Below are 25,151 nucleotides of genomic sequence, written 5' to 3'. Positions count from 1 at the left end.
GGATGCAGTGTCCTGCTGGTGAATGCCTGGGAAAGGCTGTGGGCACGTTTCTTTCACTTTTCTGACTTCTCAACCAAGCATTAGAAATCTGTGGCTCTTTTGGCTGCTATGAATGTGTGATTGTCAAATATTCCTTTACTGTTAATTTTGAGAAGCGTTTTCTTGGGTATTTCCTTAGGAGACTCTTGTATTTAAGTATCTGCCATAAGTAATATTTTTCTGGTGTTCAAAGGTGTGGAAGCTGTCTTGTTTCCCTAATTAGCTTTGTCAAAATGTGGTTTAACTTCCTGAGAGACAGGCCGTCGGCAGGACAGCAGGAAAGAAGTCTGTCATTTCTCCTGTCTTATTTTTGTGCTGTGTTCTTTCCTTTTCCTAGGATGGAGACTGTATGGTTCTCTTGCGTCTCTTGCTGGCTGCTTCCTTAGAGGCAATAGTTGCGTTAGTGTAATTCTTACCCAGCGAGGTCTGTAATTTTGTATACTTTAAAGATTGGTTGCATGGCATAGGAGACAAAAATACAGGCAATATAGTTAGTTGCGGGCACTAATTATAGTGGATGCTCTACAGCAAAAAGTATGTTTTGGAATAAGAACTTAAACCTGCACATAGGGAGTGGTGGGAACACACTGAAGGCGGCAGGGTGTTGTTTGGAAATATCCAGAATTCCCTAGCAGAAAGCCCTGTGAACAGTTGCATGGTCCCAACTTCTGGAGCACCACTGTCTCTCCATGTTGGATGTTTTTGAGGCCCCTGTTGGGGGAAAATCTGTCCATCTCCCCTGGCTGCAGAACAGCATCCAGTGAGCGGTGACTGTTGTGCTGAAGCTGAGGCTGGTTCCTTGGTGTGGGGAGGTGGGTAGGACGCTGCCGTTCCCTCTGCAGGACTTGCAGCCATCTGCGGCATGTCTGCTGTCAGCTCGGCTTCCTGTTTACACTGCAGTTCGTTTCAGAGCAGACTTTGGAACAGCTGTGCTTTTCGAGGACACCACCAGCCGCGGGTGGCTCAGCTCCCCGAGATCATCGTGGGGAAGAAAGGCAGGAGCCTCCTTCCTGGCCCGTGTTATTGTGGTCACCCTCATGACACGCACTGGTTATTTTCTGTGGAGCACCAGCCTCGTGTGGCTATAGCTGGTGGTGTTCGCTGGTCAGTAGATTCCTGAGGGGTGTAAGCTCAGCGACGTTCTTCTAGGTTTTGGACCTAGCAGCTTTAAGACAGAGGTGAACCCTTGACTGATGGAGCCAGGAAGAGCTCTGCCGGCAGGTTACTGAAATTCCCAGTCCACCAACTCTGGAAGCACTTGGTTCTGTTCACAGCCACGACTCGCTCGCTCTGTGAGGTTAGTCGCTTTCTTCAGGGTTCTTAATTGTGCTGAGCTGATGCTGTTACATGGCCTGCTGGTTTTTTAAGTGCCAGCAGGAAAATAGAATAAACTGGTAACTCGTAGTGCTCAAGTGACTCCCACCCCCTCTCCCTGGAAGAGGACTTTTATGGTAATCACAGCACTGATGCACAAGATTTTCATGGTAGCCTGCTGAGGTCCTCATTCATGCCTGTGGAGTTTTTGCTGTCCTTCACTTGCATGAGGTCATGCTTGAAGAGCCCTAATTGCAGCAGTAGCCTGGGGATGGAGACATGAGTGTAAACCTTTCTGCTTCTGCCTCACCTTTTGTGTGAGAAAGTTTCCATAGACAAAGAAGGTGTTTATGGAAAACTGAGGGCTGGCTGGTCTGAATAAAAGCCAAGCTTCTTAACTGGTCAGACAACTTTGTAATTTCTTTTAACTGCTCAAGTAAGGAAAAAGTTTCTCCTCTGGTGGTCAGTATTCAGTATCCCTGGTCGACATCTGCTGTTCTTGGGTTGCTTGTGCCCACCGTGGAGCGCCCAGCTTGGTCCGGCAGGAAGGTTGGTGCAAATGACGTTTGCAGTTTTGCTCAGCATTCGTCTCCAGAGCACAAGCTGCTACACCTCGTTCCTCAGGGGGCTTTGACTATTTCTGTGAAATAGGTGCAATTTCAATCGCCAGAGTGGAAAAATTCAGAGAGAACCTGAAAATGTTGTGCCTGGTGATGTCATGAAAACCAGTGTAAATGATGGGGGTTTGCTTTTGTTTTTTTAAAGACAGCTATAACAATAGACACCACCTGCATCTAGGAAAAGGAAAAGACCAGTTGTTAGGGGGCAGAGAAACCAGTGTTATTTGATCTTCAGATTACCACCAAGAGTTTAGGATCACTTTTAAAGGATAGGACATCCAAGTATGAGGGCTCAGTTTGCAAGCAGAGAGGTTCAGCTGCACATGCTTTGTTGGTTTCAATGGGACTGGGGTCCCACAGCTGGCCCTAACGGCTCTGATTGCTCCCTACGAAGCTGCTGCAGCATTTTCCATTCTGCAGTCATTGCGCAGCGAGGAGGTGGCATTTCCCATGAAAGCGGTTGTGTTGTTCCAAGGATTTGTCCATTAAGAAGTGGTGGGTCTTTAGCTGCAGTTGGAAAGACAAATGCTTCGTTCTGCGGAGATGTAGTTGCTGAGAAAAGTCCTTGCTCTTTGTTTCTTCTCTTCCTTCTGTTTTGCACTGGTTTTGCCAGGTGTAAAATACAATTGTCAGCAGTTTACAGGGAGGAGGGGTGTCAGTTTTCCTGTTGAAGAAAATATCAAGGGTCTGATTGTGAAAGGAAAGGGGAAATGGAAGAATGCCACATGGCTTCCACCTTCCTGTATTTCATCCTAGCAGGATTGCCTCTGCTGAGTGACTCACTTTGTGTCTGTTGATATTTGCTAAATGGAGAACAGTTTTAACAAATGGTTCTGTCCTTACTCAACAGGAGCCCACTGAGAGGATAATATTACTCTGGGAGGAATCGGAAAGACAGGTCCGTTAGAGCAAAGTTAATAGTTAATCAAGAGTTATTTAGAAATGTCTCAACACAGAATCCAAATAGCAATGGAATGAAAATGCTGAAATTTATGTTTTTGTTCTCAGTGCAGTCTCACTTTGGCTTTATTTGGCCTGTGGTCATCTGACAACATTAACTTGTATAATTTTTTTATTTGCCTCTGAATATATTACTGTAGAATGTCCTAGGCTTGCAAGCTGCATAGTTCTTTTATGTAAAGTATTTTGAACTTTTCAAATAGGAATTTTTTTTTTTCCTTAAAATCAGCACCATGGATAAATATTAACTCCAGACCCTTTTGATTGTTGTCATCGCTGGGTGAAAGTTTGTTGATGCTTATGCCCAACCTGCCCAGTGCCAGTTCAGGAGTATAAATTATCTTCCAGCACCAACCTGGCAGCTGGTGCCAAGGACGTAATCCTAACTGCTTCCTAATTTAGCTTTGAACATCTGAGCTGTAAGCCAGAGGAATGTGCTGTATCTAACCTGGAGCTGTTAGCAGCCTCAAATGTCATAAATTCAGTGAGCGGAGAAGCCAGTGTGCAGGTGACCGGACAGCTGGAGCTGTTTTCTCTACACACAAGGGGGAAAGGGACCTCTGAATAGCTCAAGGAAATGCTCGGTGTTGTTGGAACGGCCGCAGATCTGCTTCCCTAGTGCTTCCTTCAGCACATGTTACACTTGACCCTGCCAGTACTAAGCGCCAATAGGAGTCAAGACATTGTCCCCAGTGGCAGATTAAACTGCTCGGCCATTGTTGGGAGTCCAAGATTTTCCTCTCTCGCCCTGTTTAAATGACTGCTTGGATGTGCAGCCAAAGTAAACATGAGCTAATAAAAAAAATGTAGATATAACAGATACAGAGTAGCTGTTGTGGACTAAACAGACATGCTGTAGCACAAAGATGTGTGACTTCTGCTTGCATCTTTGCTTTAGTTTTGAAGCTCTGTTACCTGAAAAAGAGGTGGTAGCAGTCAACTATAACTTCCTTTCTGTTGGGATAGGGGAGCTGTATTTATGTGTATCCTTTGAATAAGAAAGGCATCTGTTAGGCTGCTGAGGACCTCGTGCCTGCCCTGCAAGGTACAGTGCGCAAACCCCAGCCTAGCACTTCCTCACTTGAGAGCTGCAAGTGCCACAGCAGCCCATGCAGCTTCAAAATACTTTCCTGTAGTTCCCCACATTCTGTTTCCTTGTTGGCAATTAATGCATTTTCAATTGACTTTTTCATTGACTCAGTACGCAGCCTGTGGAGGCCACTGCTGTAAGATAACATTGAGATCAGTAGTCTGCATGGGGCTTGTAAGGAGGTGAGAGATCTACGTGGCTACCAGGAGTGCCTAAACTTAGGGTGAAGGAAAGAATGAGACTGGGAAGGAATCAAAAATGTTTCCATGTGTGAAGCCACTGTGGAGTGCTGGGGGATGGACTGTCCCTGTGATGCAGTGCTGTTGAGTCCTGTGTTCCCTTACAAAAGGTGCTGAAGTGAATAGCTGGAGAGGTACAGCAACTGCTTGGATAGAACTGTTTTAAGTGCTTGTATGCTGCTAGCATATGTAATTGCTGTGTGTCTGAAGATGGCTGACCTGCTGTAGTCCTTTTGCAGTGGCTTTCTTTGCTTTCCTCTCCCTGCGGCCTGGGGTGGCAAGCCTTGGCTCCGTGGGATAGTGTGGTCTTGCTCTCTGTCCTCCAGCCTCTTCTGTAGCATATGTAGAATGGTAAGCAGCAATCAAAAGGTTATAGAGAAACTAAGGGCTGAGAGCGTGATAGGACATTAAAGGATTAAAGGCTGCTGGGCAATAATTACCATAAACGATGCAGACAAGTCCAGATCTAGGAACAGTTTTTTCTCTTTCATCCCAAGCCAGTCATGGCTCATGCTGACAGCACACCTGGAAATGAGGTAACTGAATACTCTGCCCACATTGTTCAGATTTGCCAGGGCTTGGGCACAGACGTAGCATGTGTTTTCTCTGCTCCTGGGCAACCTTTGTTCTCCTTCAGCCAGAAAGTCTTACTGATGAAATGAGACAAGACAGGGTGCACTTCTTCCTTTCTCGCTCCTGAGACACCTGCGGTGTAACTTTCCTGAGAAATACCCTTTCCAGATGTGGAGATCTTGCTGCTATTGAAGTATGAGGCGGAAATACTTCCAGCACTGCCTGAACATGTTATTTAGGTCAATTGCAAGGAAGATGGCAACATGAATCAGAAAAGGAGTTGGAAGAGGAGGAAAGTCATTAGACAGCATCTTGATATTCCCTGCCAATGCAGGACTTTTCTCTGCCAGCACAGAAGCACATTTATTGCCTTCTGTGCACTCTGTACACTCCTGTAACTACGAGTAGCTGGACTGGAAATGAAAGAGGGCTGCAAACAAAAGCCTTGCCTTTATCATTCTGCATCAGTGTACCTGTTTCCTGGTGTATTAACTACTCTCTGAAACAGAGGGATAGAGCAAGGTCTCCTCCTCACCCCTCTGGAAAACAAGATCCATCAGAATAATTGCTCTGACTGCATCCATTTTGGGTGAATGAGTCTCCAAAAGATGCTTTTGTGGAGGCACAGTCATCGCATTTTTGTGGCAGCTGCTGGCTTGGTGGAGCGCTGCCCGAAATAGCTGGGATGGTTTTCCCACCAGGTAGCGGTGCGCTGTGCTAGGTGCGCGGGGCAGCACCGAGGAGCGGCACCGAGGGGCGGTAGGGCTGCAGGGGGTGAAGCAGAGCCCAGAGCCTGAGTGCGCTGGGCCGGGCGTTGGGATGAAGGGATGTCAGCGGTGGTGGGAAACCTAAAAAGGTCCTGTTGGGCAGGGCTCTGCCAAGCACTCTGTTTCCCTTCCCAGAGGAAGCAGCCTTAATTTACCCCTTGCTCTGTAGAGACCTGTAGGCTAAAACAAATTATTCTTACGCAGTAGAAAACATTGGGACCAGCTTTAACTTATGAAGCAATTTGCCAGCTTTTAGCCTCAGGGTCCCTAGTCCCTGAGGGCTTTCCAGCGTAATGACTTGGGTTGGTTTCCCAGAAAGATTCTCTTGGATATGAGCTGTTGGCAATACTCTGGCTCGTTACTGGCCATTTTATTTTTCCAAGAGCCAGCTCTTGTTAGCTTCGTTCTCACAGTATTGTTTTCTTTCTAGAAGTTTTTGCTGGCTCTCCTAAACTATCACATGGGAATTGCTTACTAGCTTAGATTTATTTTTTTTTTGTTTTGACCCAAAGCTGCGCTTTGCTCCCCTCTGTAACACTGCCAATATAATTTCCAGTCTCTTTTAAGCGTATGTTTTGCAATAATATCTAAACTGTTGGCTCCAAGTAACTGCCTTACAGAGAGATTAGTATCTTTTAACAAGGAACTGAGAAGCAAATAGTGAGAACAAAAGCAGTATCTTGAGACCCTGTAAGACTATCCTGACCTTTCCCAAAGGCCTTGGCCTAGACTTCAGCATTTAACTAGCAGATGGCAGAGATCAGGGTGGACTTTAGCTTGCATAGTCCTCTGCCCAGTCACTCTGTTTGCTGGAAATGTGCTCTGCACATTGTTGCCATCTGGGCTTGACTGTACTATTCTTATAATCTCCAGGGAGCCCTCTCTAGCAGAGCTCATCTCTGATGGAAGTCCTCTTTGGCTGACCTTGCGGTGAGGCTAGTATTAGCAGCGTGGATTTCTGAGATTTGACAGCAGCATTCTTCACAGGAAGAAAACTGGCTTGGGAAATGTTTTGCCCTGGCTGGGGAAGAAGGTATGCCCCTTGCCAGTTGTGTTCTCCAGGTATCCAGCTGGGTACGTGGTATTAAGAGAGTGGGGAGGTCAATATTGAAGTTTTCAAAACTTCAGGAGAAAGTACTGCAGGAATGCGAGGGCCTTCAGAAAACCAGATGAAAAATTGCCTTTGCTTTAGATGAGAGAACTAGATGTAGAGGTGGGAAATTGTGTGAGACCATTCAGGAAATTGGCAGTAGTGGTGGGAGCACACCCCGCATCTTCCGATGTGAAAAAGCTCCTCCTCTGTTTGCAGCAGTGCATGTGTGGGAGGCTGTGTCTGATCTGCAGAAATAAAGATTGATGGTTAGAGAACTGGCATATTTGGAAGGGAAACGTCTCTCCTAATTAGCACGCTGCTCTGTTTGAGTTGCAGGTGAGTGGCATTCCAGTTGCTCCATGTATTTTTCTGAGTTGTTGCTGCTTAGTGCATATGACTGTATGTGAGTGCACAGATTTCAGCATCTCCCTAGGACTAAATAGCACCAGGGTTAAATGTACCTGCTTTTGATGAGTCTTTAGCTACCAAGTTTTGTGGCAGAATAGAAGTGTGTAAAGCTGGTGCCCTGGTGAATGTTAAATGGGGCTAGCTACACTGACATTTCTATCCTCATTCATTCTTCCTTTGTAGTGCACTAGTGTCTGGAGGTTGCGAATTTCAATTAAATTTGTGCAAAATGGCTTTGGGGCAGTTTCTGTTTGGCAATCTTTGTCATTGTAAATGTAAAACCTGATGGACCAGACTAAAATAACACAATTGGAATGGATTTTCTAGAAATGTCTTTTAATACCTCTGAATTGTGATTCTTAAAATTTATATTCAAATGTCTTTTGCTGCATAGGGAGAATGAGGGCTCCAAATGGTGTGAATAACTGCTCTTGGCAGCACTATTTACCAAAGTAGTAACTAAGGTGGATCCTCTATGTTCTGACCTGCCCAAGTCACAGGTCGTCCATTTGCACAGTTGCTGCGATGTCCCAGCGAATTTCCTGCATTGCTTTTTAAAGATTTATATATGCAGTGACAAAAAATAGTCCAGAAGACCCACATACACCATGAAGATCCTTTCCTGATGTTATGTGCTGTGTAGCTACCTTTTCCTCCAAGCTCTTCCCAGCTGGCCTCATCTCTCCATGTGATTCCAAGGTTTTTACCTTTATTTGCATGAGTGAGCCTGGGGTTGTGGTGTTCCCTTTTGCTTATCCTGTCGTAGGGCAGGCAGCTGAGGTGTGTTGAACCTGAGACTGAGCCTCAGAATTATGAGGGAGCTGACTAATAACTGGCTGCTTACGGAGGGGAATGCAAGTCAGCTGCGGGGGTCCTGCCAGCAGGTAGAATCTTCATCTGAATCTGAATGAGCAATCTGCTTTTCAGAGGAACTGAGCTGGCTTTGCCTGGGATCAACAGAATGGATAGGTGCTCGGCATCCCTGGAATTGAGACACCAAAATACAGGCTGCCAAAACCAAAAACAAGGCAAGAACAAAACCAAAAGCCCTCCCAGGCTCTGTTCAGGAGGCTGTGACTGCTCTGGCTTAGACACATGACATTTCAGGTGTGGAGGGGGACATCCCAGCTTGAGTGGCCAGTCCCACGGGCTGTACCGTCCTGGGAGCAGGACATCTGTGTTCCCGTTTGCATCGTGCAGCATGTGCTCGCAGACCTGTCTTCACTTTTAAATCCCACTGCTCTGTACTGGTGACATTTTGCTGATGGACAGCTGAATGCTCAACCTGTGGCATCCATTTGTCTTGTGCTTCCTCCTGCCAATCCCAGTTCGTCCTTAGTGAAAAGTTTCCCTCTTCCCTCGGCCTTTTGCGCTTTCTAGCTGTGCACTGGTTGGAGCTTGCTCGAGGCTACTTTTGATACAAACTCCCAGGAGGATTTGTGCAGTGGTCTCAAAGAGGCTCCTCTCCATGCCTGTCCTGTTGCAGCTTTGTTCCTTTGTTTCCCAGGCATCAGGACAACTGCCTTTCCTCCTGCCTTTCCTGCCTTTCCTCCTGCCTTTCGCAGCCTCTTGGCTCAGCTGGCTGCCCGCCTTCAGCCATGCTCTTGAGAAATCTTAGTGGAGAGTTAGACCTGGCAGATGGAGGCTGTTACCTCATTCCACAAAAATGCTTTGTTATTGAGAAAATGGAAACTGTCTGAGGTTTGGGAGCTGAATAGAGTCATTGGTGTCTGTTTTAACCGCAGTTTGGTGGTGGCTGCAGAAAGTTCCCCTCTCTGAGCGTTCCCTTTTCCTACACCCATAATCTTCAAGTCATCGGAGAGCTGCAGTGATTTAACTCATTAGCTGAGCAAATGCTGAATACTGTTGCATACTCTGCAGAAACTTTGCTAAAACCTCAGCATCTTCCAGCAAAAGAAAAATGGCTAGCCAATAAATAACCCTTTGCAAACTCTTGGCCAGAAAAGTGATCCCTGTGGATACCAAGCCAAATTCAACGCTTTTTTTTTTTTTTTTTTTTTTCCAAAATCTCAGCTGTGCCTCTTGTTTACTTGGTTTTTAAAAAGCTGTATTAAGATTATGCAGGAAATTCTTGGAGAGAAAAGGCTTGCATGGAGGCTTACCTCTGTAATTCTTTAACACAGGTATCTGAATCCCAGTTCTGAAGAGAAATTTCTTTGCATTGGTGATTTTTAAAAATAGATTTCAGCGCTAGGGATTTGGGAGCATGGGAGAAAGAATAAAACGAGTGATTGAACTATTTGCAAGCTGGTTTTCATACTGCTGTGAATAATCACTTGAGTTAGTACAGAAAAGCATTAATCTAAATACAAGACTTGTTTTAGTTAACAGATATTTGTATGCATTTGTGAAACTGCGGCATCTGATATCTCCTGCTGAGAATGTTGCATAAGCATTATTCATCAGGCACCCTAACAGAGCTGAAAGCAGCAGTGTTAGCTTTTGGGAAATAAAATGAACACTTTATTTGTGTATTTTTAAACTAATGAATCTTAGCAGGCCAAGTGAATGTCTTCCAGATGGTTTTTACATGACTAAATATTTTGGTCCATAGAAAAACCTAGAATACTGGAACCAGAAGAGAGTAAATATTTAATTATTACCCTGGAATATAAATATGACCTTGATATTTTGAATTTGTTTACCCGCATTTCAAGTGTTCACTTAGAAATTAATAAATTCATATGGTTCAGATCTTGTTATCTGGGAAGAAGAGTGCCTAATCAGCATCTTCTCCAAATTTATTTAAATATCACAGTGGGTTTCAGTAACAGGAATTTGCTTAACTGAAGAAATAATCCCAGCTGTTTCAGGCAGAACCCAGGATCAGTGTTTTAGCTGCAATGAACTGTTCCCGTTCTAGATCCCTGCTTTCTGTGGCTTTACAGCATAACTCTAAAAATCCTTTCCAGGCTGAGCTCTGCCTCCTGAGGTCTTTGGGAGAGTTTTTTAATATAAAATGCAAATTGTAAAAACAATTCACAGTTGATTTTCAGACTGGATCTTAACAGTTTAGAGTCCATTCTGGACATGTGTTGTTCCTGTAACTGTACAGCAGCCTTATTTCTTGAATGATCCAAGCCCACAGGATTTCCCTCCTGCGAGTGTGTCAGAGATCAGGTAATTTGTGTTGTAGTTCAGATCCGTGTGGCTGCAGATCATGCAGTTTCCCACTAAAACAGTGTGTATAGCAACTCAGTACTGCTGGTGAAAAAAATGTCTTTTTTTAAGGCTTTTCTAATGAAGCGAAAGAAATTTAATAATATAAAATGTCTATCTGGAAGGCCTAACTTCAGCGTGGTTGAAGATGAAAGTTCCTCTCTCAGGTCCACATCTGATGGTAGTATTCCTGGATATTGCTTAGGATGTATGTGAAGATGGTGAAGAAAGAACAGCAAGGAAAAAAGAGGATCCTGAACCGTCTCTGAGTGCAAGGACTACTTTTGTCAGCATCGTGACCCCACGTACTAACCTAAACTGTTGGCTTTGGCCAGCCGGGCTTTTGACCTCACCCTGGAATTCTGCTACCCTCATTTAAGGGAAACGTGGCTTTTTCTGTTCTTAAGAACTAACATAGTTTGAACTGGTGCATGACTCCTGGCGCTGCACTACTCCAGTGCTGCCTTTCAGCTGCATGTGCTCACTTCCAAAGCCCAAAGTTTAAATAGTAGGAGCGAGTAGCGAAGGCCCGGCGTTACTTGGTCAAAAGATCTGGAGTCTGGATTAACTGTACTCTGCAACTGCACAGTACTGTGTCCATGTGTCATGGAATGGTTTGGGTGGGAAAGGGACCTTAAAGATCGTGTTGTTCTCTTCCTTCCATTTTCTCTTGCTTCTCACAAAGAGTTCAGTTTGTGGAATCTGTTTGGGCACAGGTCTATAAATGCATTAGTGGGTGTCCGTGATTTCCAGGCTGACGGGGATATGTGCTGCATCTCAGGAGAAGAAAGATAGACGAGGACTTGGATCTTGGTTCCATTTTTAGTTCTACCAGGCTTGCCTTGTGCCAAAAGCCTGTGAGGTGCAAATCCCAGGAGGGAGATAAAATAACCCCCTGCCCTGCAGGTATTATAAGGGTAAATAATGTTTTTGCTTGCGACAGCTGTTAGGGAATTGAGGAAGCAACAGTCCCATGAGAGGTACGGGATGTCAGATCTGTGGAAACTGAGCACTCTTGCATTTATGGTCTTGCACTGGTTCATCATATGTTATTTCCAGTAGGGCGCCTGGGAGCTAAACTACTTTCCAAGTAAAGAAACTTTTCTTTAGTTTGTGGCCTTAAATGTGGATTAGTTATTATCATCTGCCTCTCTTTCTCAGCACATGGAAATTTTGAAATAGAAAAGTCAGTGTTTAAATTTTAAGATGTTTCAGTGGCTACCTTTAATTCAGTGAACACTTCATACCAAGAAAATTGCTGTGATGCCTAGCAGAGCTTTCTGGAATATGTAGAGTCATAGTGGTACTTACTAAAGAGTCATTAATAGCAAGAAGTACGCGGTGTGTTGCATGTAACTCAGCCAAGAGCAGTTTTATTTCTAGTATTTCTCAACCCTGTGCAAACATCATATTAACTCACAGGAAGATTAAATCTGGCCCGTTGCGCTTGTATGGAAGCCTTGGATATGTTGCTTTTGGAGAGCCTGAAGAGCTGCGTGTGGAAAGTCGCAAGCGCAGTTCAGGTTGGTGAAGGTGTTGGACCATGGGCACAGACTGTATCACGCTTCGTGCTCTGTGAAACAATGAGTCAGCTAAGGAATGATGAAATAAGTGCTTTCAAATCCCTGATAGCTTTGAGATTTAATTTTAGAAGAAGATGCAAAGCAGAACTTTGGATTGCCCTCTTTCACTCTTATTCAGAGGTTTTTGAATCACTGAGCCGAAAGTAGAGCATGCTGTTTGAATCACATGGAGCCTTTCCAGTGGAAATTGATGAGTTCCGCTGCTCACCTCGTTAGCACCTGACTTGGTTAGGTTAATAACAATGTTCATTAGCTTTGCACTTCCTGATAGTTTTGCTAGAGAGAACAATCTTCTTTTCTTTTTCTATCATTGTGACATGGAGAAATAGAAAGGGTTTGAAAGTGAAATATATCTACACAGAACTGGAATTCTTAGGTCTCTTGTGAAAATCTAGAGTAACTTGAATTGTAAGTGTCTAATTTCCAGTCACAAGTAATGACATTTAAACCTCTGTAGGAAACGCAATCCCTGTGCTGATGTCACCCTCTGGTTTACGATGTGACTGCTTTTGTTTCTGGGCAAACACTCCAGTGTTTTGCTAGTGAAGCGACGATTTACTAGCGAGAGCCTCTTGCCGGTCGCACCTGCTCTCGCTGCCTGCAGTGTGAGTCCTCCAGGCTGCTGGGCTTTACGCTGCTCCATCCCATTCCACGATGCAAGGTAATGGAGAACTGGTCTGAGGTTTTGTTTCCAGAGCTTTGCTGATTTGGGACAAAGAGCTTGTAAATTGCCCATCCCTGTTGTGGTGGGTTAGGAGAGGGAGGGAGGGTTATTAGGGCGTTGGTGGTGTATTCCTGCGGCGAAGGCCACAACGTGCCTGACTGTGCCTACAGCTTTGGAAGGATCTTTCAGCCTAGTCGGAGAGCAGGCTGCTGTTGCGTCCTTCAGGGAACGAGTCTGGAGTGTCCTCTCTGCAGCAAAGAAATGGGGTGTTGCTCCATATCTGCTGCTTCAGGGGCTGAAACATCAACTCTTCTTGGTCTTTACCTGAAAGTCATCATGAGAGGAGCCTGCATTAGTTAAAATTCTGACCTTTCAGTTCCTTTTTAACCTGTGACAAAGCTGTTGCATGTACGTTTCCTTGTAAATCTCAGATTTGAATGCGAGAATTAGGTCCTGTAAATGAGCTGCAGGCTAGATCAGCGGCTCTCAGATATTGGGGTTTTTTTTCTGTTAATGTGCGTTGTTTCTGTAAAGAAGCAGTTTTCCTCTCTGTACGAGTGTTTAGTTACAGTCAGCACGTGTGCTTCACCATGCCCCCCGTCAGCAGCAGTTGTTCCGTGCTGCCGGTGTGGTGGGCAGCAGCACTAGTTCAGGACCCGACACATCCAGCAGGCAGGGGCATAGATGTTGGAAACTCAATGCGTGCCTGCGTGATAGAAAGGCGTTTATAAATTTTGTGAGCATTTGCACCCCTCACAACAGCTGTTTCCACTTAGCCTTTTGGATGTGGCACCACTTTTCCCTTTCGTGGGTACTACCACAGACCCTGTCTCAAAGCGTGGCAGCACAGCATGGCAGAAATTGGAAAGCACGTTGCATCCTGCAGATTTCTTTTTAGTGCTCGCAAGGAGTTATTTCTCAGATCTTACGTAAAATATGTGACAATTACAACTGATGGCTTCTCTTATTTAAAATGTGCAGTACTTGAGTAATTTTTAAAGGTGCCAAATGTGACAAATGCTTTAAGGAGGAGACCGATTTGAAGATAACCAGCTCTGTATAGTAAAAGGAAATTACACCTGAGGACCAGATCACCTAGCAGAGAAATCTTCAGGCACAGGAGGATACTCCTTTCACTTCTATGTTGGCAAGGCAGTGGCTGAAAGAAGAGGTTATCTTCCTCTCGCAGTGACCCTGTCCATCCCAGTTCTGTACCTCCCTGTGCCTTGGGGGCCCTGTCCTTCCAGAGCACTCCCTACCTTTTTTCGGGAGGGTTGCAGCTGGCACCTATAGCATCTCCCAGGCAACAAACGCTCTTAGTTTTGTTTCGGACCACAGGCAAGCAGCTCTCGGGCTGGTAACCCGAGACAGTTTGTCTTTGCCAGGATTCGGTCCTTCCCCAGATTTAGAAGCTGCTCACATGCTGCACTACCGAGCTGTAATTGCCTTCGCTTGCAAGGGACACCAGCAGCTGTAAAAAGTGCTTTAGATGGAGAGTGTCCTTACTTCTCGTGCAAACAGCCAGCGCAGGTGGGGAGGCCCACGGGTAGTGGCTGGCAGGGTGGGAGAGCGGCTGCTGGGCAAGAGCTTGCATGGCACGTGAGCCCCATCACCTTCCTGGCCTTCTCTTCGCTCTGCTGGTATTGCATGTGGGTGCAGAGAGCCCCAAAAGGCACAGAACCGCCAGGGTGACAGCGCAGGTTACCCCTCTCGGTATATCTGCTTATATGCAAGAAGCCAACTACAAATGCTCATGTTTGGGAGACAAAGAATCAAATCGGAAACAGGAATATTTTGACCTAATTTGGTGAAAAAATTCACTTTGTCCTTTAAGTAATAGGCATACATTAAATAAAACATGTCTGGTTTATATGTCTTTCCCTGCTACTGTAAGTCAAAGTTGCTTTGTTTGTTAAAAAAAACCCTGAAGCTGAGCAGAGGCTTAATCAGCAAAAGAGCTGCCAGGCTTTCCGGGGAAGGCAGTTAAGGGATGGAGCTCAGACCAGGCAGGTTTGCTTTTCAGCATGTGAGCACTGTGACTGCACCCATCCCCTGCAGCCTGTCCACAAGCTCAGGTGGGGGCTTGAAGCAGCCTCTTGATTGCCTTCATGTGCAAAACAGGCGTATAATCTCCTAAGTACCTTTCAATCGGGGACTGCAAAAAGCTTTGTAAACACTAACTTAAATTATACAGTTGGACTTAATGATCTTAAGGGCCTCTTCCAACCTAAATGGCTCTGTGATTCTGTCACCTCAGAAATAAGAATGGCTTCATCCTCAATTTAAGAAACAGCTGACCCTAAGGGAAAGAAAAGTGAACAGGGCAGCATAGGGCTAGGCTTACAAGAGAACTTTAGGGAAATAGAGCGGAAATCCATTATTTTGCAGTGATATCTGTACTCAGACACACAGACCCAAGAACTAGCAGTCAGAGCGGTCAGATTCTTTTTTCTACATATAGGCTGTGATGTCTGTTTGAATTGCAAGATTCTTGTGTGCTGAGCAGATCTAAGATGAAGGTAAATTGGCCTCAGTGTGCAGTTAGTCATTTCCTGTCATGCTTTAATGTTTGAATTCTAGTGTACTGGATATGACCTTTATTTTGTGGGGCAAAGAGATTTTGAAACACTACTGCTGGAGCCCTGGGTTTGTGCGGTTGGATAAGCAGTAAGGCATTTGTATGGCTATGGGCCAGCTTTGCTGGGTTACACGGGCATAAATCAATTCAGTCCAAAATTAAACTTTCTTTACTAGATTATAATCCTCACAACATGCTTATTCTTCGGGAGTCCCTTTTTCTTTCTGTAATAGTCAGGGCATTATAAAGTTCTCTCTGGGATTCTGCATTTGGAAGATTTAGACCACCCAAGGCTCTGTGCAAGACTTCTGTCTTTTGAGTTTGGGGCATGGATGCGTTTGATCTTTGTGCTCATATGTTTGTTTCTGGAGAATACTGACTTCATGTGGGGGGCTCTGTACCTCATGTGAGGTTGTAGTTGCAGTGATGTGTGATGTTAAGAGGCTGTAGCAAACAGAACAAGAAAACATGTGCTACAACAGGCAGGTAACGTGAAGCACCTTATCTACTAATTTGTAGTTTCATGTACATTTATATATACTTATACTCTCTTCGTGACTTTCTTGACAAAACTTCATCCAGTTATGGTCCCTTCCCACCACCTCTTCTTGTTCATCACTTCATAATGACACGGGCAAAGAAGGTTCACAGGTAAACTACACCATTTAGAAGCAGCGAGTGTTTTACCCTGCAAATTAACCTCTGCCTAGACCTGGTGTGAAACCTGGGGCCTGGAGGCCAGCCAGCGCCCATTAAGCTGTTTTTTATGGTTGATGACTATCTTCAGGGTTTGCATTGTGTTCTTGCATTACTGTTTGTTGCCAGTATGACGATGGTTAATGTATAGTCTGCTCAATATGTCTGAAAGGTCTATTCAGCCCTGCGCGAGCAACAAGTTCCTTGTTCTTGCCCAATTTTCTAGTTGAAAGAGGAAAACTAAGAGAATTTGTGGATTTGACGTTGGCAGACCCTCGTGATGAGATTTGTCAAGCACCCACTAGCTGATGGCAGATTCGCCAGGGCTGTTGAGGCTGAGACACCACAAGCAGGTGTGAATCGTGTGTGTTGCCCTGGTGGGGATGTCGTGTGAGCTGGTGGTGCAGTCCGGCGCTGGCAGCGCTGCCCGGGCTGGTGTTACACCTACTGCCTGTCACAAGCGAGGAAAGCCCGGAGGTTGTGTGTACTGGCAGCGTGCACGCCAGTGTTTTTGATATCAGTGTTCCCGTAATTGAACGGGAATGTGTCCTTCTCTCTAGTCACCCCACTAACGTGCTTGAGAGGAGCAGGAGTTCAGAAAGCGATTGCATGCCTGTTCCTTGTTCCTTTTTAAGAATTGATACGAGCAGCCGTTTCCCTGGACTGTGACTCCCGCTCCTCCGATCGCGCTGAAGTTCCTGCGATCAGTCATGCTCCCTGAAACTTGGCTCCAGCATCTTTCTTCCTATTATGGTCACCTTGGCCATGCCAGCAGCTGCTGCCCTGCAGCCGGTTCGATGCTTTGGTAGCAGGCTGGCGTGGTGCAAGCCGCTGCCAGCAGGCTCCTGCGTGGTCAGCCCCGCACGTGGCAGGGGAAGGTACCTGCGACCTAGAGCTTGGGCCAGGCTGTCTCTGTCTTCTCCCAGACCTCTTCAGAAACCAGCCAGAATCTCCTCTGGCACATTTGTAAGCCACAGGTTTCTTAACCGTCTGGTGAAAGTGACTTGATTTGGCTGGAGAGAAGTTTCTGGTGTGTTTGTATCTTACTCCTCTGCTCTTGGACTTCCTCCTTCAGTTAAATGGTCTGTTTGAACCGTGACAGGTCCAAACTGCCCAAGTGGTTTTAATTCCTGACTTCCTGTTGAGTGTGCAAAATTTGCTTACTTTGTGTATATCTTATGCAAAAGATTAACAGCTGATCTCTTGAGCAAACATTCAGTTTTAATGTCAGCAGAATGACACAGGCTGCTTGTTCTGTAAGCGTTGCAACAGTTCCACTGCTGTTATCTGTGCCCTCCATCCAAGCTGCCCTCTGCAGAGGGAGGGTTTTGTTCAGAACCTGAAACAGTTAATTAACCCTTACAGGTGTGCAGTAATAATTTTTTAACTCTGAAATCATTCTCTTCTTTCCTCCTGGGCAGAGTTTTTCGTGTTATGGCTGCGCAGTAGGGACTCTTAAGCTTCTTTCTCTGTCAATTAACTGTCCCTAAAGAAAGCAAGCCTAGAGCAAGGGCTGAACTGGCTGTTGCCTTTCTCCTTGTCAGCCTGCACTCTGCTGTCCCTCTGCTGGGGCTTTGGAAGGTAGGTAGGCACAGTGGAGACGGGCACCCACGGGAAGCCTGGCATTTCTCACTGGTGGTGTTGGACTAGATCTTCTGTTTGTCTTCCTCCAAACCCCATATCTTCACGCTCACCATGTGGATGGTTCAGCTCACAGCTGGATTCAGGAGGCCTGTTCAGATAAGAAGGATATGGGGAGGAAAGGGACAGAAGTAGCTGAAAACCAAATGCAAAGGAAGGTCTTTGCCACAAGAAATTACAGTTCAAATCTCAGATGGGTAAACCTGCCTGGTTTTCCACTGTAACATGGAAAATCAGATTCCCCTGCAACTGCAGCCTCATTAAAAAGCGATTCTTTCTTTAAAGGGTAGAGAAGGGACAAAAGTCCCAGTGTGCACAAATACTGGCTTAGAGCTGTGTCCTGTTACCTTGTATGGGGATGCTGCCTTGTGAGAGCTGGACTTAGTAGCAGCACGTTTTCCTTTCACATTGGAAAAGTTTTATCTTTCCTTATGTAGGAGAAAGAATGAAGAATTTAGTACTAGAGGAAGGAAGGCCTATGAACTCACTAGGGTTCTGAAACCAGAGCAGCATTTTGGAGCTCCTTAGGACCCTGAACTTCCCAACAGCCCCACATCCCCAGTCCACAGGCAGGACCACTCATGGCCAGGGGGTGCTGAGGTGTCTTGCAGACCGAGCCATGTCTACTGGTGAGTCTGCAGGACGAAGCTATTTCCGTGTGTGGGGAGCTGACTCTGTGTACTGTCTCTCTAGGGTTTGTTGGCTTGCCTGAGAAACCTGGCCAATGATTCATGGTAATTCAGAAAATTTGAATTAAACTTTAAAAAAATCATTGCTGCTTTCCAGATCTTTTGAATATATCTAGTCTGGCTGAATTCAGCAGGTACTTAAGACCAGGCAGCAGAGGTCATTTTCCTCCCAAAATCAGCATTGCTGGTGTTTACAAGAAAGCATGAAAGTGAGCCTGGCCTCCTGGAGATGCATCCCATCACCACCTCCTCTGTAGAATAGTGCTGATATAGAAAATAAGTATTAGCGTACACATTGTGCCATGTCACTAATGTTTAAAGTGATAAAGATGCTTCCTGTCTCTCATCCTGTGTGTGAGGCAAGGGCACCTCTTACGGCACTTGCAGAGTTGGGCTTTGTCTCTGTTAGGTCCTCCAGTGCTCTCATTGCACTTGTAACCTCACTCTTCAGCCTCTTCTCTCTGTGGGAAGCTGCTTTTGGGTAGGACTGGGTTCCTTGTACCTGCCCTCAGCAGCACCCTCCTGGAACCCTTTTGCTCCATGCAGGCAGTGCTGTGTGCGAAGGCACTGCTCGCCTTTGGCATGCCTGTGACTCTGCCTGCACTGCCAGGACCTCATGTGAGCTCAGCCCAGCAGTGGTGGCCGTGCCCTGCACTGCAGCCATTTGCCATTGCTCACCTTGGACCAGGTGTGATGTCTGTGTCACAGATGTACAAACAGTGCAGGGCACCTCTGGGCAGGTTATGGGCTGGCATCAGCTGAGATTTTCTGAATTTAAGGGTAAGATTGGACATCTGTGGGACACTTGTGCTTTTAGGACTATCTTGATCTATATGCAGAGCTGTCAGGAGGAGTCCATGCAATGTGGTTTCATTCTTTGGACTGAGGGCACCTCAGAGATCCCTTCTGAACATTAGGAAACCCTTAAATTGCCATTCTAAGACTATTAAAGTCGTGCAACGATCCAGGTCTACCTTGTGATTTGTCAGATGCTTTAACAGTTTCTGCTACTTCTTCCTTCAAAAGTTGTGGCCATTTGCAGGAAGCTGCCTACTTTGCTGAGCAAGGGTGATTCTGACAGCACTTACTTCACTTGAAATGCAGGGTGTTTCCTTACAACTGTGCCAACCATTTTGCTAAATGTGTCGCAGAGCCCAGAGCAGCCCATGACTGCTCTGGGCAGGAGGATGATCTGCCCGTGCTTGGGGATATGACTGCAGTGCAGCTTCTCAGGACGTGCACAGGTGTAAGCGCAATGTCCCAGTGCTGCAGGTGGGGGCTGCGTGGCTGTACACCCAGCCGATTCACTTGCCTCCTGCCTCCGAGGCTGACTGTAAGAACCAGATTTCCCCTGCGTGTTCAAGGAATGACCTGCAGCATCCTCCCGTTGTGCTGGTGAGGGGGGAGCTGCCGGGTGAGCTCTGTGGCTGAGCTGATGGGCCCAGTGAGGACCTTCATACTGGAGGCTGCTGAGCTGTCGGTGGGGAGGCTGGGGCAGGACGGCGGCTCGGAGGTGAGCTCCATGGGCAGGAAGTGACTCAGTGGTGCTGGGAGCAGGCGGGTGCTTGATGCAACACAGCTCCTGAGGGTGCTGGGTGCAGGCTGGGTCTGGTTGGGTTACCCTGATGAAACACTCAGCCCCTTTCTGGAAAGCTGCCTCCAGCCTCTGGCCCCAAAGCAGGATCTCCTTTAACAACAGATGGAGGATGTTCCCACTGTGCCAGGTCTGCAGCCGCGCTCGTGGCTTTGGGAGCAGAGCGAGAGGGTGCAGGCAGGGGCAGTGGTGTGAGGAGGTGCAGAGAAACCCGCATTGTCCCCAGGGAGCTGGCTGCCCTGCCCCCGGAGAGCCCAGGCTGGCCATGCCATGCAGGGACCCTGGGCGCATCCGCAGATGCTGGTCAGGAAATATGGACTGAAAATGCTCCCAGAGTAACGGAGGAGCTGGAGCTGCTCCTCAGAGCAAGCAGCTGGTTTCCCTTTTTAGGGTTGGTAGCAGGCAGAAACAATTTCATGCAGATTCCAGGACCCATAATGGTTCTGGAAAGCCAACAGGAACAAAAAGCGTTCTTCTCCTCTTCTGACTGGGAAGCACGTTGAGGATGGTCTTCCAGCCCCTTGTCCCTGGGTGGTTTCATCCTTACATGGGGAAAGCTCACCTCTCCCGGCGAGGCTGTGCTTGCTTTTCTACGTTTCTGTTTAGGTGTGAACTGCAACTGCCACAAGCGTGCTCAGAGCAGCCCAGGGAAGGTGAGAATAGGCAGGAACCTGACAGACCATCAAAGGCAGGTCTATTCCTGTGTCCTGGAAAGATTAAGTGTTTCCCTAGGAATAGCCATATGGGTTGCTCTAGGATCACTTCGTGGAGCAGCTGGTTGTGAGCTGACAACGAAAAACAAACTGGTGTGAAGTTACACGGGGTTATAGGTTCACCATATACATGAGACCTCTCGCTGAAGCAGTTCCTTGTAGCAGGAGTCGTCTCAAGAGGCTGGTTAAGCTCTGAAGTGCTTGTGTGCAGCAGAAAGCCGGGCTGTGGACAGTCTGTGCTGCCTCCTTTGCGTAATAGGTCCCCAGTTTATCAACACTAGAATTAATGTAATAATCTCCTGGGCTGTTGCTAAGCCATCTGCTGCAGTTGCTGTGGACAATGACACCGGGGTGGTGTTAGGTGCATGTTACTCTCTAATTAGAAAGTGGACTCTGCTGTGTGTCCTTGACAAATTGCTGACCTTTCTCATACATGAAGCTATTCTGAGCTCAGTTCCAGACTGATCAGATTTGCATCCTGGAGCACTTTAAATGTTGTTTGCAAGAGAAGCTCTTGTTCCCAAAACTGTTTGTTCATGGGTACAGGAGAGGAACTGAACTTCCCTTCCTCCCTGAGCACAACTATCGGTCGAAGGGAAAGGGTCGGCAGCTGGCAGGCATAGATCTGTTGTTTGTTTTTGCCCTCAGACAGCCAGAGAGACAGCTGAGAGAACACCCCACATCCAGCTCCACCATCCCCACGGACAAGGGACCTGCCTCAGTGAGCCTTGTCCCACAGGGACCGCAGCCACCTGGTAATGGGCAAGCAAACACTCGCTTTGCAACTGGAATCCCATCATTTTAGGGCAACACCTTGTTTAGGATTTGAAGGCATTACTTACATCAGCCTAGCGCGCACCTAATGTTTACAGGGTGGTGCAGTCTGCAGAGTATGAGCACGTGCTAATTAGCACGCATAGTGACTGCCTATATTGCGCCTTCTAAATCTGAGCCTCAATTAAAGGGTTTTTTTTAACACATTTTAAAACTTCACCTCCTTTCTTCAAGAACAGAGGCAATTTCCAGGTTCCCCATTACAAAGACAGCAATAATTGTGGGCTTTTGTACGATTTAGTTTACTCTGTTTCTTTTGTCTCATCTTCCTTTTCTCCATGAACTTGGTCTCCAGCAGTGCCATACCCTCAGGGACGAAGATGCAGGATTTACTTTGGCGTTGCACAGGGCTCTGCCACCCCTCCCCAGCACTGCCTGTGAGACCAGAACAAAGCGAGCAAACAGCTTATCTAATGCAAATAATCCTGAGCAAACTTCCTGGGCCCGTTCTTTTTTCTGTGGAAGAGGCAGCGCAGCCTGATCCCGTATGCTGTCATAGCAGCCTGGGCTGCGTGATGCTCCTGGGACTTGCTCCGCTGGCCGCCTGTCTGGCTGCTAGCCCGCTCTGGCTGGCAGAGAGCAGGAGCCTGGCTGGCCCAGCAGGCACAGGAGGACTTTGGGGAGAACCTACTGAAAGCGGAGGCAAGCACGGCACGCTGCTTTAGGGTCTTCCTGGGTCCGTCATTTTCAGAGGGTTTATATGGTTTTCATTTCCCCTTCGGCGGTTGCTGCGTGACGCGCACCTGCGGTGCAAGCAGCGCTGCACAGCACCCACGGCCCGCAGCTCCAGCCGGGGCGAGCCCGGTGGGCTCAGGAGTGGGAGAGGAGGGCTGGCACTGCCAGGGGCCTGGGTGGCAAACACCAGCTGGGATTGAAATGTTCCTGTTGCTTAATTATTTTTTTTTTTTAATCCCTCTTTCGGTCATGGTGATAGCTCAGCTGCCCCAGGGGAGCAGGGCTTGCTCTGGCCCCGAGCGCTCGCTGTGGCGCTGGTGCTCGCACCCCGTAGCTCTGTGGTTTGCTGGCACTGGGTCCTGAGGGGGCACGTGGGGCCGGGGCACAGCGCACACTCCGGGCAGCAGCACCTGCCCTGTTGGGGTGCCTTGTGGTTGAGGGGGGTGAGAGCCCCCAGCAGTCTGTGGTGGGTTGATCCTGCCCACCTCCTGCCCCTACGACACGGCAAAATGCTGCCCCTTGTTTTGAGTTTGGGGACCGGGGCTCACAGAGGGGCAGGGGCAGCAGCGCTCGAGAGGCTGAGTCCATGTCACCAGTAAAACCCAAAGCTTCTCCATTCCAGTTGTTTTTCCTTCCCTCGCGTTTTCTGATGTCCTCTGACCCCGGTTACAGGACCCCAGAGATAAAGTGCAGCCCATTGAGCAAACATGGCAGCTCCCTGCTCTGGCGGTATCGTGCTCCCGGGGCAGGAGTGCTAATTAGAGGCCCTTTTATTACAGACACACCTTGGAAAGTTCCCTTCAACAGGGCTGGGAGGAGGAGGGTTATTAATTTGATTTTTCATTCTTTGCCAGAGAGAAAGGTCCCGGGTGGCTTCAGAGAGCGAAGGCGTGTGGGGTGGCAGAGGAGGAGGTGGTGGGTGAGCAGCGGCCAGGAGCCGTGCGGGGTGCTGGGGGCATGGGAGCTGCTGTCCAGTCGGGTGAGCACCTCGTGGGGTGCCCCAGAGGAAGGGGGTGCTGGGGGGCCAGCCCAGGCTGGGGGCAGAGCTGTGGCAGCGGGCTCAGTTTGGCGCCCTGGCACCCATCCAGCCCGCCTGTGCCAGCCACCCCGAGCGCCTGCCTCGTCTCCAGTAACAGACTGGAAATTGCCTGGCCCAGCCCGCAGCCGGTCTGGGGCTGCTGGCTGGGGCTCCAGAGGCCAGGCTGAGCAGAGCGGTGGCCCCAAGGCCGTGCTGCTCGCAGGGACACGCCACAGAGCCGCAGCCGCACGCACCAGCCTGCCGTGCTGGAGGGCACAGAGCGGTCAGCAGAGCAGGCAACGGCCGGGGCGGCAGCTGGGTAACGAGAGTGTCTGAAAAGGGACTTTGTTCCCCCTCTGTGGGTCACGTAGCCATGTGGGAACACTGGATTTATTCACCGGCAACCCTATCGGCACATACCAGGCTTGACAACAGCTGGGAGCTGTGTGGCTTGACCAAGAATAGCCCTGGGAAGCTCACTGCCCTGAGTCAGAGCTGTCTGGATCCGCTCCTGCCCTGGAGGCTGCCTTCGGCATACGGGAGGCGCGGGGGGGGGGGGGGGGGGGGGGGCACAGGGGCTGGGGGGAGCCCCTGCCCCACGAAGTGCTAAACTGTTGGTTGAGCCATAAGAGCGCTTTCTGGAGTGGGTGGGTTCATTAAGAAAACTGCAGCGTGCCACACTCCACAGCTGACTGCTGAGATGTAATTCCATGGGCTTGTCCACACTTGATAGCGACCCGTATTAAAAAAGGGTGTGATTCCGCAAGTGGAAAACTCCATATTTAGGAATAACCAGGTTAAACCAAACAGGAGGAGGATACTCTTGTTCTGGAGTTAGTGCTCCAAAGAAAGGGAAATAGTTCCACAAACCTCTCATCTGAGAGGGAGACGAGGGGCAACAAGAGATGTCTGATCTGCGTGCAAATCCCTGACCCCTCTGTTCCTTGTAAAACCCCCACCCTCACCAGCGCTTTCTCCCTGCAGAGTGTTTGCAGTTAGAGCAACATGTGCAGAAGGGTTTGCTGGGCTGTGGCTGCGCAGCGAGGCACAGCACGGGGTGCCTGATTCCTGCTTCCCTGTGGAGCAGCTGCTTTAAAGCTCTGGAGAGGTTCCAGAATCTGGAACGCCGAGAGCCCTATCAGGCAGAGCATCAGCTCGGAGGCCATCAGGAGGGATCTTGCCGTGGGTCCAGGGCCATGCTGGTGGCTGAGCGTGGGTCTCTGAAGGGCTGCTTGGTAGACGGGTCTCCCTCAAGGTGGCTGGCGCTCTGATGTGACAGGGGATGTGCACCCACAGTGTGTGCATGGTCCTGCTTTCGGTGCCAAATCAAAACTTTTCATGCAAAAAAATTCTTTTGGTCATCATAAATGCTTTGCTTCCTGGCAGGGAGGCAGGCAGGGAGAAGCTCAACTGCGTGCTTACGTGCCTAGTTTCTCAGAGTGGTGCCTGAGTGCTCCAACTGTTGAACCTGAGTGTAAACCTGAAGGAAGACTCGTCCCAGGCCCTGAACGTGCGCAGCTGTTCTGGCAGCGCGTACAGGCACAGAGCAGGCGCCGCAGCTCAGGTCTGTGTCCTTCCCTGAGAGCGGCTGTTTGTTGGCTCAGCGCAGGGATTCGCGGTCCCTGCCGTCTGGAGGCGGCCGGGCTGTGCGGGGACATCGCAGGCAGCGTAAGCTGATACTGACCCAGCATCTCCGCTGATCTCGTAGCAGGTGAAGGAGGCCCTCAGACTGGCACCATGACAGAGTGCTTTGACTGCGACAACTGCAAGGAGTCCTTGTATGGGCGCAAGTACATCCAGATGGACAATGGCCCGTACTGCATCCCCTGCTACGATGCCCACTTTGCCAACACCTGTGATGAGTGCAAAGAGCTGATCAGCCACGACTGCAGAGTGAGTACGGGACCCCGCGGCCGGGCAGGGTGGTTCCCTGGGGTGATCAGTCCACTCCTCATCTTGGCTGTTCTCCCCAGGAGCTGTACTACGAGGATCGCCATTACCACGAGCACTGCTTTCGTTGCTTCCGCTGTGACCGTTCTCTGGCCGACGAGCCGTTCACCTGCCAAGGCGAGGAGCTGCTGTGCAATGACTGCTACTGCAGCGAGTTCTCCTCCAAATGCATTGCCTGTGAGAAGACAGTCATGCCAGGTAGGAACAGGCAGACTTGAGCACTGCAGTTCTTT

General features: G+C 48.3%; 1 protein-coding gene across 4 annotated transcripts in view; it reads left to right on the top strand.

Moving 5' to 3' along the window:
• The window catches only part of FHL3 (four and a half LIM domains 3), a 29,385-nt gene that overhangs the window by 1,494 nt on the left and 2,740 nt on the right, over positions 1-25,151 (top strand). For 2 of the 4 annotated variants that reach the window (XM_055704716.1, XM_055704715.1), the window contains exons 2-3: positions 24,680-24,861; positions 24,942-25,116. In XM_055704716.1, the coding sequence (XP_055560691.1) occupies positions 24,706-24,861; positions 24,942-25,116 (331 nt within the window). In that variant the 5' untranslated portion in view covers positions 24,680-24,705. Of the gene's footprint in view, positions 1-1,181; positions 1,337-24,676; positions 24,862-24,941; positions 25,117-25,151 lie in introns of those variants that run through there. The other 2 variants (XM_027806043.2, XM_055704714.1) reach the window with 2 other exon arrangements.

This window comes from Falco cherrug, chromosome 3 (assembly GCF_023634085.1).
Source record: "Falco cherrug isolate bFalChe1 chromosome 3, bFalChe1.pri, whole genome shotgun sequence".
Classification (NCBI taxonomy): Eukaryota; Metazoa; Chordata; class Aves; order Falconiformes; family Falconidae; genus Falco; species Falco cherrug.
The sequence above is the reverse complement of the archived record's forward strand: the minus strand, read 5'-3'. Positions and strand labels throughout refer to the sequence as shown.